Consider the following 12,774-nt stretch of genomic DNA (forward strand, 5'->3'; position numbering starts at 1 on the left):
TGTTCGCACACCGTGTCAAATAATCTATTTACTCGGAGACACGGCCTTCGAGCGACATTTATTTATCGGTGTATTTAACATCGAGGATCGTTGGATTAAAATTACAGTAAAAAGACTAGTTGTAAGTAGCGTAATCTTAGCCGCACATATCGAGCGTATCTGGAGACTTTAATGCTCGGTTTGCGCAGCAAGCCGACTGTGCATCGAAGTTGCGAGCACACAGGGCGTAGATATCAGTGTGCAATCATTTCATCATGCGACCCATCCTGTTATTATTTGAACAACGAGCATAATTGAAACGTGAATTTCCTGCAATATTATGTAACACGATAGGTACTTTTCATTACGCGTGTACGTATGTATATTCATTACTTTTATAACACTTTTACGCAAGTTTACGACATTGCACGACGAAGTTGCTGTCACGATTCTTCTCGCGCGCAAGACCATCGGTCTTTCGTAAATTTTACTCGTAAATTGAAGATTTGAAAGTGTTCTCGGTCGTTTTAATTGTCTTCGAGAAATGTTTGTTGAAGCGAACTTGTATCGTTCGTTTAAAGAAACCGTCCTCTCTTGCAAAAGAACATCACAACGCGATTGTTTTTACGCTTATTTCTCCTCGCCGACTATTGTTTGCTTTTAACTTTGCATACCGTAAATTAGCGTTTAAAACGTCTTATGTAACTTGACACAAACTTTAGCGCTTGCTGCGCGGAAGAACTGAAATCTTTCCTACGGTAGTCTTCCGTGATTTTAATTAATCTTCGCGTATTATTAAATGTCGATATTCACAGCGACAATGGTGATCTGTATTAATAATATTCGAACGGACGAAATGATACTGGACGAACGATTTGTCGATTAGATGTGCAAGTCATTTACGATGTACGAAATGATTACTGTAATTCTCACGGAATTTTTTATCATTCTCAACTTCGTCCAATCGAGAACACGTAAACTATTACATTTTCATATGCAGATATTTACGAGAAGAACGATAGTCCGGATAAAACGATACTTAACGCGATAGAAAAATTCCAGGTACATGTCCACGTAGTTGTACAACGTATGAAACAATTACTATAATTGTCACGAAATTTATTATCATTCTCAATTTTGCTCACATCGGGGCACGTATGGCGTTTGGATCGCGGAAGAACGACAGGCGTTTCTAATACTCTTCCTCCATTTTAATTAGTCGCAACGGGTATCCTCGCGGGCTAAAAACAAAGTCCCGTACACTCGCGTTAACCGAGTCATTCTGTTAGGCTTCTTCTCTTATTTCATCGAGCAGTATCGAACAATTTTGCCCAAAGAAAATATTTAGTTGCTGAACTGTTACACTCGGTAATCATATCCAATGTCTTTCCTCGACCATAACTCGGAAAATTATTCCGAAAAAGGAACCTCGTACCGATACGAATCATAAAATTTCCTTGTTCTTCAACCTCGGATCATTCGTCGATAATCTCTTCCGCCACTCAACCGGATGTTTTTCTAAGCGTTCCAACAGATAACTAACTATCGATACAATATTCAGTAAACGCGTTCAAGACGTTACTTTAATTAACAGATACGCGTTCTACGAAATTATATATTCCAGTCCGAAAAAAGATCTTCGAAAACTTATCGGTGCTCCTTTAAGAGGAGTAGAAATAGTCGATCGTTTGACTTTCAGAAAAATGATGTCACAGACTCTCTGTACAGTGATTCGTGCTTATTATATTATACTTCTACGTATCCGAGTGTTTTCTATACCTCTCCATCCGGTATTGTGAACGAGAAGCAACGTGTATTATTCGATGCCAAACTTTTGTACGACGGCGTATTACGCCAATGGTCGAGGATCGTTTGACTTTCAGAAAAATGTCACAGACTCTTCGTATAGTGGTCCGTATCTATTATATTTCTACGCATCCGTGCGTTTTCTATACGTCCATAACGGGTACTATGAACGAGAAGCAACGTGTATCATCCGATGCCAAACTTTTGTACGACGACGTATTACGCCAATGGTCGAGGATCGTTTGACTTTCAGAAAAATGTCACAGACTCACCGTATAGTGGTCCGCATCTATTATACTTCTACGCATCCGTGCATTTTCTATACGTCCATATCGGGCATTATGAACGAGAAGCAACGCGTACTGTGCCAAACTTTTGTTCGACGGTGTATGACGCCAATGGTCGATGAGTCAGGCCATGTCGAAGAGGACACGTTCAAACATTTTTTTCGCGCCGTATACATATAGGTGTATAATAATCCTTTCGTCCCGAGTGCCTGGCAACAGTGCCTGTTTACTTTTGTCTGGCAGATCGAGCGGCATAAAGGCAGCCTCGGATGGCCTACTATCTCCTCGAGGCCTCTCACCTTAGAGTCGTCCATCCACATCGAGGTCATTACGAATACGTACAAGTACAGTCCGTGTCACAAGTGTCTGCCCTTTTCAATTAATTTACCAATTACCGACCGTACACACACACCAACGAAGATCACTTCGTTGGAAAAACGCGTTCACCCTTCGTAGGTGATTTTTCATTTCTTTTTTTAAAGATACCGGTGCCCGGTTGTTACCACTACCTCGTTATTTGTCAAATTCGTGCACTCGCTTCGAGGTGAGACATTAACATTCAATTTGGTATTTGCCTGCGAAGTTCTCGACGACGCTTCAATATCTCCCGAGGTTCTCCAACTTTTCGACTCGAAGGTAGTTGGAACGATGTATAATTTCTCCGGGAAGAGTTCCACGGAATATTTTACGACAAGCTGAATTGTATCGATCAACGTTAATAATTTGGTAATTTGGTAGATTTAGTTAACAATTTTTGTAATTCGATAGATTTTTCCAATTCAACGTTCACTTCGTGCTAAGTATCGATACTGTATTATCGAGTGAAAAACTTTCTATAGATATACTGTATATTAACGGAGAACTAACACTGTAAAGTGTTGGGTTGTTCGGAAAGTAATTTCGTTCTCCAAAATGGAGAATATATAATTTAATAAAATGTTTGTATACTCTAAAATAATCGTGTTTCAATTTCACCAAAAAAAAAAAAAAACGAAATAACTTTCCGAACAACCTAATAAATGTACTACTAATATTAAGTGCATACAAGTGCATACAAAACTGAATATCCATAGATACTGTCAAAGTAGACTTTTACCGCGCCAAAAAGAAATTTTAAATTCATTTGGACTTTCGAATGGAACTACGATTTGATTTCAATTTTTCCACGGATAGGTAGACGACGTTTGGCTCGATTTGGCGTTAGAAATTAATTATAGGAAAACGTGGTATAACTGGTAAAATTACTTTCCATTCCGTCTCGAGAACACACGAAACTCGATACGCGCGAAGATGCGCCATCGGCGAAAGGATTGATTCGCCGATCGGGCGCGAAATTGAAATTATTTTTCAATAGCTCGTTTTATCGGTGATCGCGCGAGAAGCGGGTTTTAAATGTGAGCAAGCGGCGTCGCGACGGCATTCTTCACGTTTTGGCTCCCTTCGAAATCGAAAACTCGAAAACCGTGTCTTCGTCCGTGCACGCAAACAGGCTCGACTGTTAAACAAATCGCCGTGGCGTTGAAACGCAGGAACCTCGATGCTAATCGGTATGCCGTGGGTAAGTCCCCTCGCGTGTCGACGCACGCGGTGCATGGTGATTTATCTTTATGGTAATCGACGATGGTCGTTTTAATCGTTACCCGTACGAGATTCTTCCCGATTGTTCGCGGAGGCGTCGATCACGTTTTTCGACAAGATTTTCCGTTACCGTGCATACATAAATAGATGCACACGATCCGTGACCGGTACACTCGGATCCTCTTGCAATATTCGCCACTCCGAACGTTTTATTAAGTTACATATTCTCCATTTTGGAAAACGAAACGACTTTCCGAACAACCCGATAATTAAGGTATTTCAATTAATATTGGATTGTTCGGAAAGTCATTTCGTTTTTCTTGGTGAAAATGAAACACGATTTTTTTAGAGTGTACAAACGTTTTATTAAATTATATATTCTCTATTTTGAAAAAGGAAATGACTTTCCGAACAATCCAATAGAAACGATAATATGGAATCCAACGTTTGAAAATTTAATACGATAGAAAATCGGATCAACGCGAGAAGGAAATATTGTGAGAAAGAAATGTGTCGATAATTTTTCTGCCGGTCAATTGTTACGTAAAAAAAAAAAGTGATTAAAACGGAGACCGGTTAAAACCAGATCGGATAATCGAGATCTACTGCAACACAGTGGAATAATTGCAACAGTCTTATAACACGATATTCTTGTAACACGGTTTCCATATAGCGCGACTTAACCTTCGCAAGGCGGTGCCCGGGTCCGTTCAGACCCACGCCAGAATATTTCCATTTACGTTACCAGAAAATGACGTAACTGTTCCAATAGATTTCTAAAGTATCGCTATTGTTTTCTAACGACTAGAAAAAAATGAACGCAATCGCTCACAGTACAAATATTCAATATTTATTATCTTACAAGTTCCACGTTCGATAATATTTTTTACCACAGCTTTGATCTATCCCCATTTATTTTACTCTTGAATGATCAGAAATAGATGTCTGTTCTTTGAAAAAAGAAACGAAAGAAAAAATCGAATATCTTGTCGAAACGTTCGCTATATCAAAGTTCAATTTCCGGTCAAACTGACCCGATAAGAGACCCAAGGGTAAACGCGGCTCGGTTGTGACACGAACGGTGTTGTAGGAGGGTCGAGTGCACGAGTGAATTGATTCGACGCTGTTCCGTCAATTGCGCGGACCAAAAAACGTTTTCCAAAGTATCTACTTCGTTTCGTTTCGTAACGTGTTAGATTGTCGTTCAACAACGTAAACGTCCGTCCGCTCGTGAATGGGCGTCGAAATTGATCTCGTTAACGCCGGGATGCGTCAAGACGTCGCGTCGGTCGGTATCATTTCGAGCGACTCGCGCGAGATTGCTCTTCGAGTAAAACGCTCGACGTGCCAACGAGGAGAGGAAAACGCGAACGATACGCGAAATTAATTGGATTATCTTTCGTGGAGGTAATCGACGACAGTGACGTCGATTGGTATAATTAACGACGTTGTACGAGATACCCCGCGCGATTTCACCCGAACGAGATTCGTGACGCGAAATCATGGATTCGTTCGACGTAGGAGCAACGAATATATTTTTCTTTATATTTTTTTCTCGATTTCCAATCTCCCCCGAACTCACCTCCTCTAATCCATCGAGCAACAGAACGAGTCCGAGGCGCGAAATAATAGTGTCAGGGTACAGTTATCGAGCGCCAGACTCGCATTATCGGACTTATTTCCACCTCGTGACTAGCAACCGGCGATACATCTCGTGTTACGGCGGCGTTCGTCTTCGCGTCGATCTAAACGATTTTACACAGACAATCGGCGTCGGATCGTGGAGCCGCGGCGTGTTTACTGGCATAATTTTCATGGTCCGGCGCCGAATAAACCGCGAAACGGAAAATGGAAAGGTACCGGACGCAAATTCGTTCGGAGACTTAACCTTAAAGCGTTTTCTTACGTTCGACCGCTCGTTTGGAAATCTTCGGTTTGAAAATAACCCGAACGTATGGAAACTCGTGTTTTTAACTCGGTGACAGGACCTAGAGAGTGCTGAAAGTCCATTACGATAGTTTAAATTGAAAGAAAGTAATGTATTGTTCGAACGCGTGGGTCGGAAAAGACCCGAGCTACGCACGACATTCCAACTTCTCCATTTCAATTTACTTCCCAGTCAATGTTTACTTAGGTTTTCTAAGAAGTGAAATATGTTTCTTTTTCAATTTTATTCGCAACTTGCGAGACGAGAAAGAAATTATCGTTTGAATTTTGCGTTCGAAAGTAGAAACTCGCGCGATTACAACGGTATAAGTTTTTCCCCCCTAGGTTATTCGTTCAGAGTATCAATTTTGGGAAAAATTTGTGCGTACTCACGTTCCTTTCGAATTCGTGTAACGTGTGAAAAGTATCGACGAATTCGAACATCGATACACTAGAGGATTCGGTTAGGAAAGTTTCTAGTTTGACCGGAGTTTCACGCGCTGCATCGAAGCGAGATTCATGATGGTTCTTGAAAGCGTCGTTAACGATCGGGGGTCTCTCCTTCCACGTACGGAGGCACGCGTATAGGGAAACTGTGAGATTCTTCAATTGCATTTTTCACTTTTTTTTCTTTTTTTTTCCCGTAATTAGCTCCATTCCGCGGAGTGGGAACGCCGCGAGACTATGCGAAAGGAGAGCGTGAAACGACAAAAGACCTCGACTCGGTTGGCTAGCCAGCATGAAGTTCCACACGTTTGTGTGCGATTGCATTCTGCGTGCACATTTTGCATCGGCCACATTACCGTGTAATGATTCCTGCACGTGTTTCGGTGTTGCATCCATTCATCGCGCGACTTGTGTGGGTGCGCGCGCGGAAACTATCGTGAATTTATACGCTCGTACAGAGTGTTTCATCGAATGTGATTGTCAACTTTAACGGTACGTTCGACCGTGGCACGAGAGTAGTGAAAATATTTGAACAAACGTTGTTGCATCTGATTTTGCTTCTCACTCGTAGTCGTTTTTAAGTTGCATAGGTTCTTCGTGGAATAAATTAAAAATTATATTATAAACGATTTTTAAGGTACAAGTCTTCGTGTGATAATCATTATAAATATATTTTCTTTTATCGTTCTCGTGCACCGAATTTATCTATGAAATTATGTCCACGATTGATGGAACATTTGTAGATTCTACTTGAAGAATCGTTCAGAAGAAAATTTTATCGAGAAAATTTTTGTTGCACACTCATCCGGTTGTGCGAAAAGTATTACTTGTGTCGTAAAAGGGATTTGAAAATACTATTAATGCGTTTCTAACGTCGTATTAAAATCGACCGGCTGGTTGATATACTTGGATTCCAATTTAGTATTTCCTCGAGAAAAAACATTTCGTCGAATTGAGTAACGAACCACTGATTACAGTTACTCCGTGATTATAATTCCGCCATTTGTAGCGTAATTTGTTCCAACAAGTAGACACACGAGTAATTGGAGAAGTAAAATGTCTATAAAAGAATCACAATCGTGTTTAGAAACAGTGTTCTCATACAATTACCGGCAATCATTCCTCCTCGCTGCCATTCGCGTTTATTCCGTTTGATTGTTCCTTTGAATCGTGCGCTTAGAAAAAATAAAGAAATTGGAATTGGAAATTATTTCGTTATCTCGCGTGGATTTTTTCATTCTAACCTTGTTTTAACACCGGGAACTGCGGAACTTTTATCTCTCCTTTTTTGAAAATTAGAACGAAATTTTATCAAATGTTTATTTGCCGCATCACGCAATTAGGTACAACATTCGCACGACTCAGAGTTGTTTCTAAAATTTAGTCTACTTCCGTTGCAATACACGTACATACCTTTAGGTAATTAAACGAATAGATATTAAAAATTTGATAAAATTACACTCTTGATTTAAAACAAAATTTCTATTGTACAAATCACCTCACTTTTCAGTCCGTCGTAAACTGTATTATTAACCCTTAAATAGTTTTTTTCCGAAAGTTGCAAATCAAATTAAATTGAAAATTAATTTACTCGTTGCAATGAGTAAACATTGACTGAGAAACGAATTAAAATCGAGAGAACTATGTTGCAGAGATGCAACAGTGAAAAATAAATCTGTTGCAATTGTGCTACTATATTCATTTAATGGTTAAAACGACCCAACTTTAATTAATCCATAATTCGGATAACTTTGAAAACTGGCCATGAATGCATATAGTTTCGATTTCGAAGTAGAAATGAAAAAGTACGAACAAATGTACAGGAGAATAAAAGGCGAGTATACCGTGCAGGAGTCTATTAAAGAACCTTGATGCGAATGTAGTTAAATTTATGCTACCGGTTGATTTCTACGCAATGAGATCATCGCGGAAGTTGGGTTTAACTATTCCTTTCTTCGCTGCGACGAAACGATCGCTACAACCGATACAACCATGAAATACACCTATGATTAACATAAAATAGAATCGACAGGAATAGTGACGGAATAGTTTGAGTAATTAGCTCCTAAGAGGCACACGGTTCCGGCGTTTGCTGAATAAAATAATTTTCTTATTAAAGCAAAACGTGTTATCCGAATGTGTTACGCTTCTCTGTACTTTTTAATTAACCGCGGAGCACCGCGCAGTAGTTACAGAGTAACTGGTACAATAATAACTTGTTAACCCACATTCTCCTCTTACGTATCCGTAATCTAATCGATCAGCAATTACTTCGATCGAATCCAGTCGCGGAGAGTAGTTGCAAGAAAGTGAAAAGGATTGAATTTTTTACCTACCGAATCAACTTTTCCGGATTGTGTGTTGTTGCTTAAACCGGCATCTCGCAAACCGTGTTCCACGAAGAGGTACGAAACGAAGCTAATGAATCACGATTATTTACAACGTTCACCAGTTTCCCAAAATTATTATTTTCTCGGTTATCAATTAGGTACAACGATTAGGTACCGGTGTAAACTAATGAAATTAGACGGCTGCACACTTTATTTTCCTGGGATTCGAATCATATTTGTATGCAGTGCAAGTATCGATGGCGTCTATGAATATTTTCATCGATTCCTAGAAATATTTTTTTACGCTTTTCCACTTCATTGTAATTTCTGACACGACACTTCTCCACACTTGTACCTGTTTCACTATCGTTTACATTACATTTATCCTATATTTCATTATACCGAAGATTTTGTTTCTCGATAATACACTTTATTATTTGAAACTATTTACGATAGTAACGATATTTATTCTACATTTTATTGTACCATACTAAAGTTCTTTTTCTTTAACAATTTTCTTCATTACTTGTATCTATCCGCAATAGTGTTTATAAATAGTTGTATTCTATTGAATAATATATAAAGAAAATCATAAAAAGATGCTCGCTAATGTTAAGTGTATCGTTCGTTACGATCGTTTATCGTTACCATTTCTAATGATACTCATCATACAAAAATTTTCTTCGAAACGATGACATTGATGGACCGTTGTTTCATATTTAATATTTGTTGCTCTTAGGCGTACATGAGGCCAAAAAGCACGGCTGTTCAAATCGCGAGGATCGCAGCTATCACATTGGTGACGATGTCCTTCGTCTTTGGTAGCTTCTTCCTCGCTGGATCCTGGGTCCAGGCTAGAGCAACCTGTACTCCAGAATCGATCGCTGCGATGCAGGCAGAATTGAGGCTCCAGCAACAGCAACAACAACCCTCCATAACCTACCAGCAAACCGAATTCTTGAAGCACCTGCAACCAGAGGCACTCATCCAGGTAAGTTGATCGTTCTCATTTGAAAATCTGTTTTTTTTTTTTATACAAGTTGCAATAGTCTAATTTTGAATCGTCTAGTAAATCTTTGATACATGATTCTTTGAATACAAAGGACAAAAAAAGGTGTTCCAGAAATTTTAAACAAGTTTGTCCAGCGACTCGTCGATTCTCGTTGCTTTCTTGAATATTTGGTAGACAATTTTAACTTTGAAAATTTGTATTTTTGTATTTTCGATTCCGAGAAGAAATTATTCGACGTTTACCCTAAATTTTCGACTTATCTTTTTCCTGTGAAAAATTAACTTCTTTTCAGCGGTACCACGAACTATAGAATATTCTACGTATTAATAAATACTGTTTCTACAAGATGTATAGAAAAATGAAAATTATATCGGGTTGTTCGGAAAGTCATTTCGTTTTCCAAAATGGAGAATATATAATTTAATAAAATGTTTATACACTTTGAAAAAATCGTGTTTCATTTCCACTAAAAAAAAAACGAAATGACTTTCCGAACAACCCAATATTAATTGAAATACCTTAACTATTGGGTTGTTCGGAAAGTAATTTCGTTTTCCAAAATGGAGAATATATAATTTAGTAAAACGCTCATACACTCTAAAAAATCACTAAAAAAAAAAACGAAATGACTTTCCGAACAACCCAATATTAGAATGAGAAAATAAAAGTACCAGTTTTCAGCAGTAGAGAGTAGCTTCAGTATTTCGATTGTGATACGCAAATAAGAAACATAGCTAGGCGATACGTTCGTTGGTCATGCACGTACGAGTGTCTAGAATAGCTTTTCCCCTGTGAAATTTCTAAACAGAAAGGTCGCTTGCCTGCTTGTAAACTGTGCCTCGCGCTGATGTTTCACTCGTTCAGCGCGGTACCAGCTTTCGAGATTTCTAAATTTTCACCTTAAATTCAGCCGATTGTGAACGGCTCGGGGACAAGACGATTTACCGATCGATCGGTTCTCGTGGACCGTTTCCAGCCGAACGGAGGTTGTTTGACTTTATGATCGAAAGTGAGGAAGGAAAACGTCGCCGCGATAATCTCGTTAATATGATTATCACCGAGGCGCAGAACGCGGAAACCGCTCTCCGTGACCGAAAACGTTAAAAGCTCGTAAATCTTGGTACGCGAAGTGGCCTTAATTCGACGATCGAGTAATATCGAAACGGTTCTAATTTTTGTTCTTCTTTTTTTTAATCTTATTATTAGCGTAATCGCGCAAATATTCGTACTTGTTGAAGGAATTTTCACGCGCGCGATAAGTACGATATTTTTAGCAATAGCCTAACTATCAACAGCGTGACTCGTTTCTCGGTAGTTTCGCTGCTTTAGGAACCGTGGCACGTACGTGTACGTTCAATGTTCGTGTCACTTGAAATTCTGAATAAATGTATGCAATGAAATTTCACAACGATACAACGCGACAACGTAATCACGAGATCGATAGGGGTGACGCGGCATGAATGGAACACGTATTGAATGGGACGCGGTAATTATTTTAAAAACGCTGTACCTTCCTACGATGAAATTACATTTGTCTCGAAGCTACGTTATTCGTGCCTCGAGCTAAGATTTTCCCTATACTATCGAAACGTTTCACGGAGTGTTATTATCTTTAATTCATTTCCTAATTATCACATTCAATTCGATATTTCTTTATGAATGAATCGCGTTAAGTATCAGGTAACTTAAATTTTTCAATTTTTTACTATCGTATTTATGAATGAAACACATAAGGAATTTCTGGACGAGAAATCATTGAAAAGATTATCCTTGTTTTCGGATATTACCATTGTTGTTTATCTTCAAAATTTATACATAAGTTTGACGTGAAATTCAGCGTAGCAAGATTTTGATGTTTGTGCAGTCTAATGAAAAAAGTCGATATTATAATTTTAATCCTTAAAGAAACATTAATTATATAACTAATACTACTATTATTTTTCTACCATGCATTATAAAGAAACATTAATTACATAATTAATACCACTATCATCTTTCTACTTTGCATTATTGTAGTGAAATAATTGATCTTTATAATGGTAAAATAACATATAGTTTTGTATTATTTTATTCTAAATAAAATTGTACCATTCAGGATGTCCCTGATGAGATTAACAATTCCTTGAAACGCTTTCAAATCACTTACATCAGATTCGACGTTCGTTTTTTTTTTCTCCGCTGAGAAACGATATCGCGCTCGAACGAAATATACGTAAGTGGAAACAAAAAGTGTGTCTAAAAATGAAAGTGCAACGTGAAAGTGAAATAGGTCGTTCTTCCGCTATGAAGAAAAATGATCGAAGAATAGATGGAAATAGAAGTTATCCAATAGTGGCCATTATCTGCGTCGTCTGAGCAACGTTGCGCAATCAATTTTACAAAAAGGGAAGATTATTTATCATCGGATCTATATTCGTGTACGCCGCGCAACGATTGAAAATGATTAGTTCACGGGCAGTTTGAATAGATGCAAATACGAATTTTAATGCTGGCCTGAAAACATACCTGCCACGATGAGACAGCAAAGAAGAATCGTTTCTCACGGCACTCGATGGAAGGAAAGGATCGTGCCCGATCTATGGTCACGCCCTTCTTTGTGGTATTCGCCTCGATATTACCAGCAATAACGAACTACCGAGATTTACTATGATTTATCACGGACTTTTTCATCCGTGAAACCACAACGCCAGATTCGTGAGCGCGGGAGTTTGCTCTATCGACGAGCAAACATTGCACGATTCGACTGTTTTATCGAGTATCCATCGATAATAATTAGAGGACCGTTCTTGCAAGAATCGCAGACATTTTTCACTTAAATTCGAGAGAATTTAACAGAGACACCACTCTTGTATTGCTAGACGATTTATTTTTCGATTCAAACGATACTTTTCTTCGTTGGAAGAGCAACGTGCGAATGGCGATGCATTTCGAAGAATTTGAAAATTATATTTTATCGGCTGGTTCTCTAAACGGAGAAAATTTCAACACACGCGAGAGAATGAATTATTGATTGTACTACAAAGAGATCGATAATAAATGTGGTTAGTTTTTATTTGAATTAAATCGCGAACGCGACGTATTGATAGAAATGGAGCTCGGGTGACTTCAATGCGTGGTAAGGTAGTTGGACTGCTCGTTTAAAAATGTCTCGATCCGTCTTCCTCCCTCAATAAAATTCTCAAACGATGTTACGAACAATTACGAATAAATGGACGATTTAAGAAATGTTTATACGACGAACAAGAATAACAAATGTTACACGGATTCCGAGCATCGTAGAGGAGCAGAGGAAATATGCTTGGAATCGATGGACTATGTCGGTTGGATAAACGACATTGCAATGAAAACGAATAGTACAAATTTGTTAAGACTATTCGGACGTTATGTTAATTTTATAGTGTACAGAGTG

General features: G+C 38.6%; 1 protein-coding gene across 1 annotated transcript in view; it reads left to right on the forward strand.

Moving 5' to 3' along the window:
• Nucleotides 1-12,774, forward strand: part of LOC143147935 (uncharacterized) — a 44,457-nt gene that overhangs the window by 7,837 nt on the left and 23,846 nt on the right. The window contains exon 2 of the mRNA XM_076313686.1: nucleotides 9,093-9,344. Coding sequence (XP_076169801.1) covers nucleotides 9,093-9,344 — 252 coding nt within the window. The remainder of the gene's footprint in view (nucleotides 1-9,092; nucleotides 9,345-12,774) is intronic.

The sequence above is a fragment of the Ptiloglossa arizonensis genome, chromosome 6 (genome assembly GCF_051014685.1).
Source record: "Ptiloglossa arizonensis isolate GNS036 chromosome 6, iyPtiAriz1_principal, whole genome shotgun sequence".
Lineage (NCBI taxonomy): Eukaryota > Metazoa > Arthropoda > Insecta > Hymenoptera > Colletidae > Ptiloglossa > Ptiloglossa arizonensis.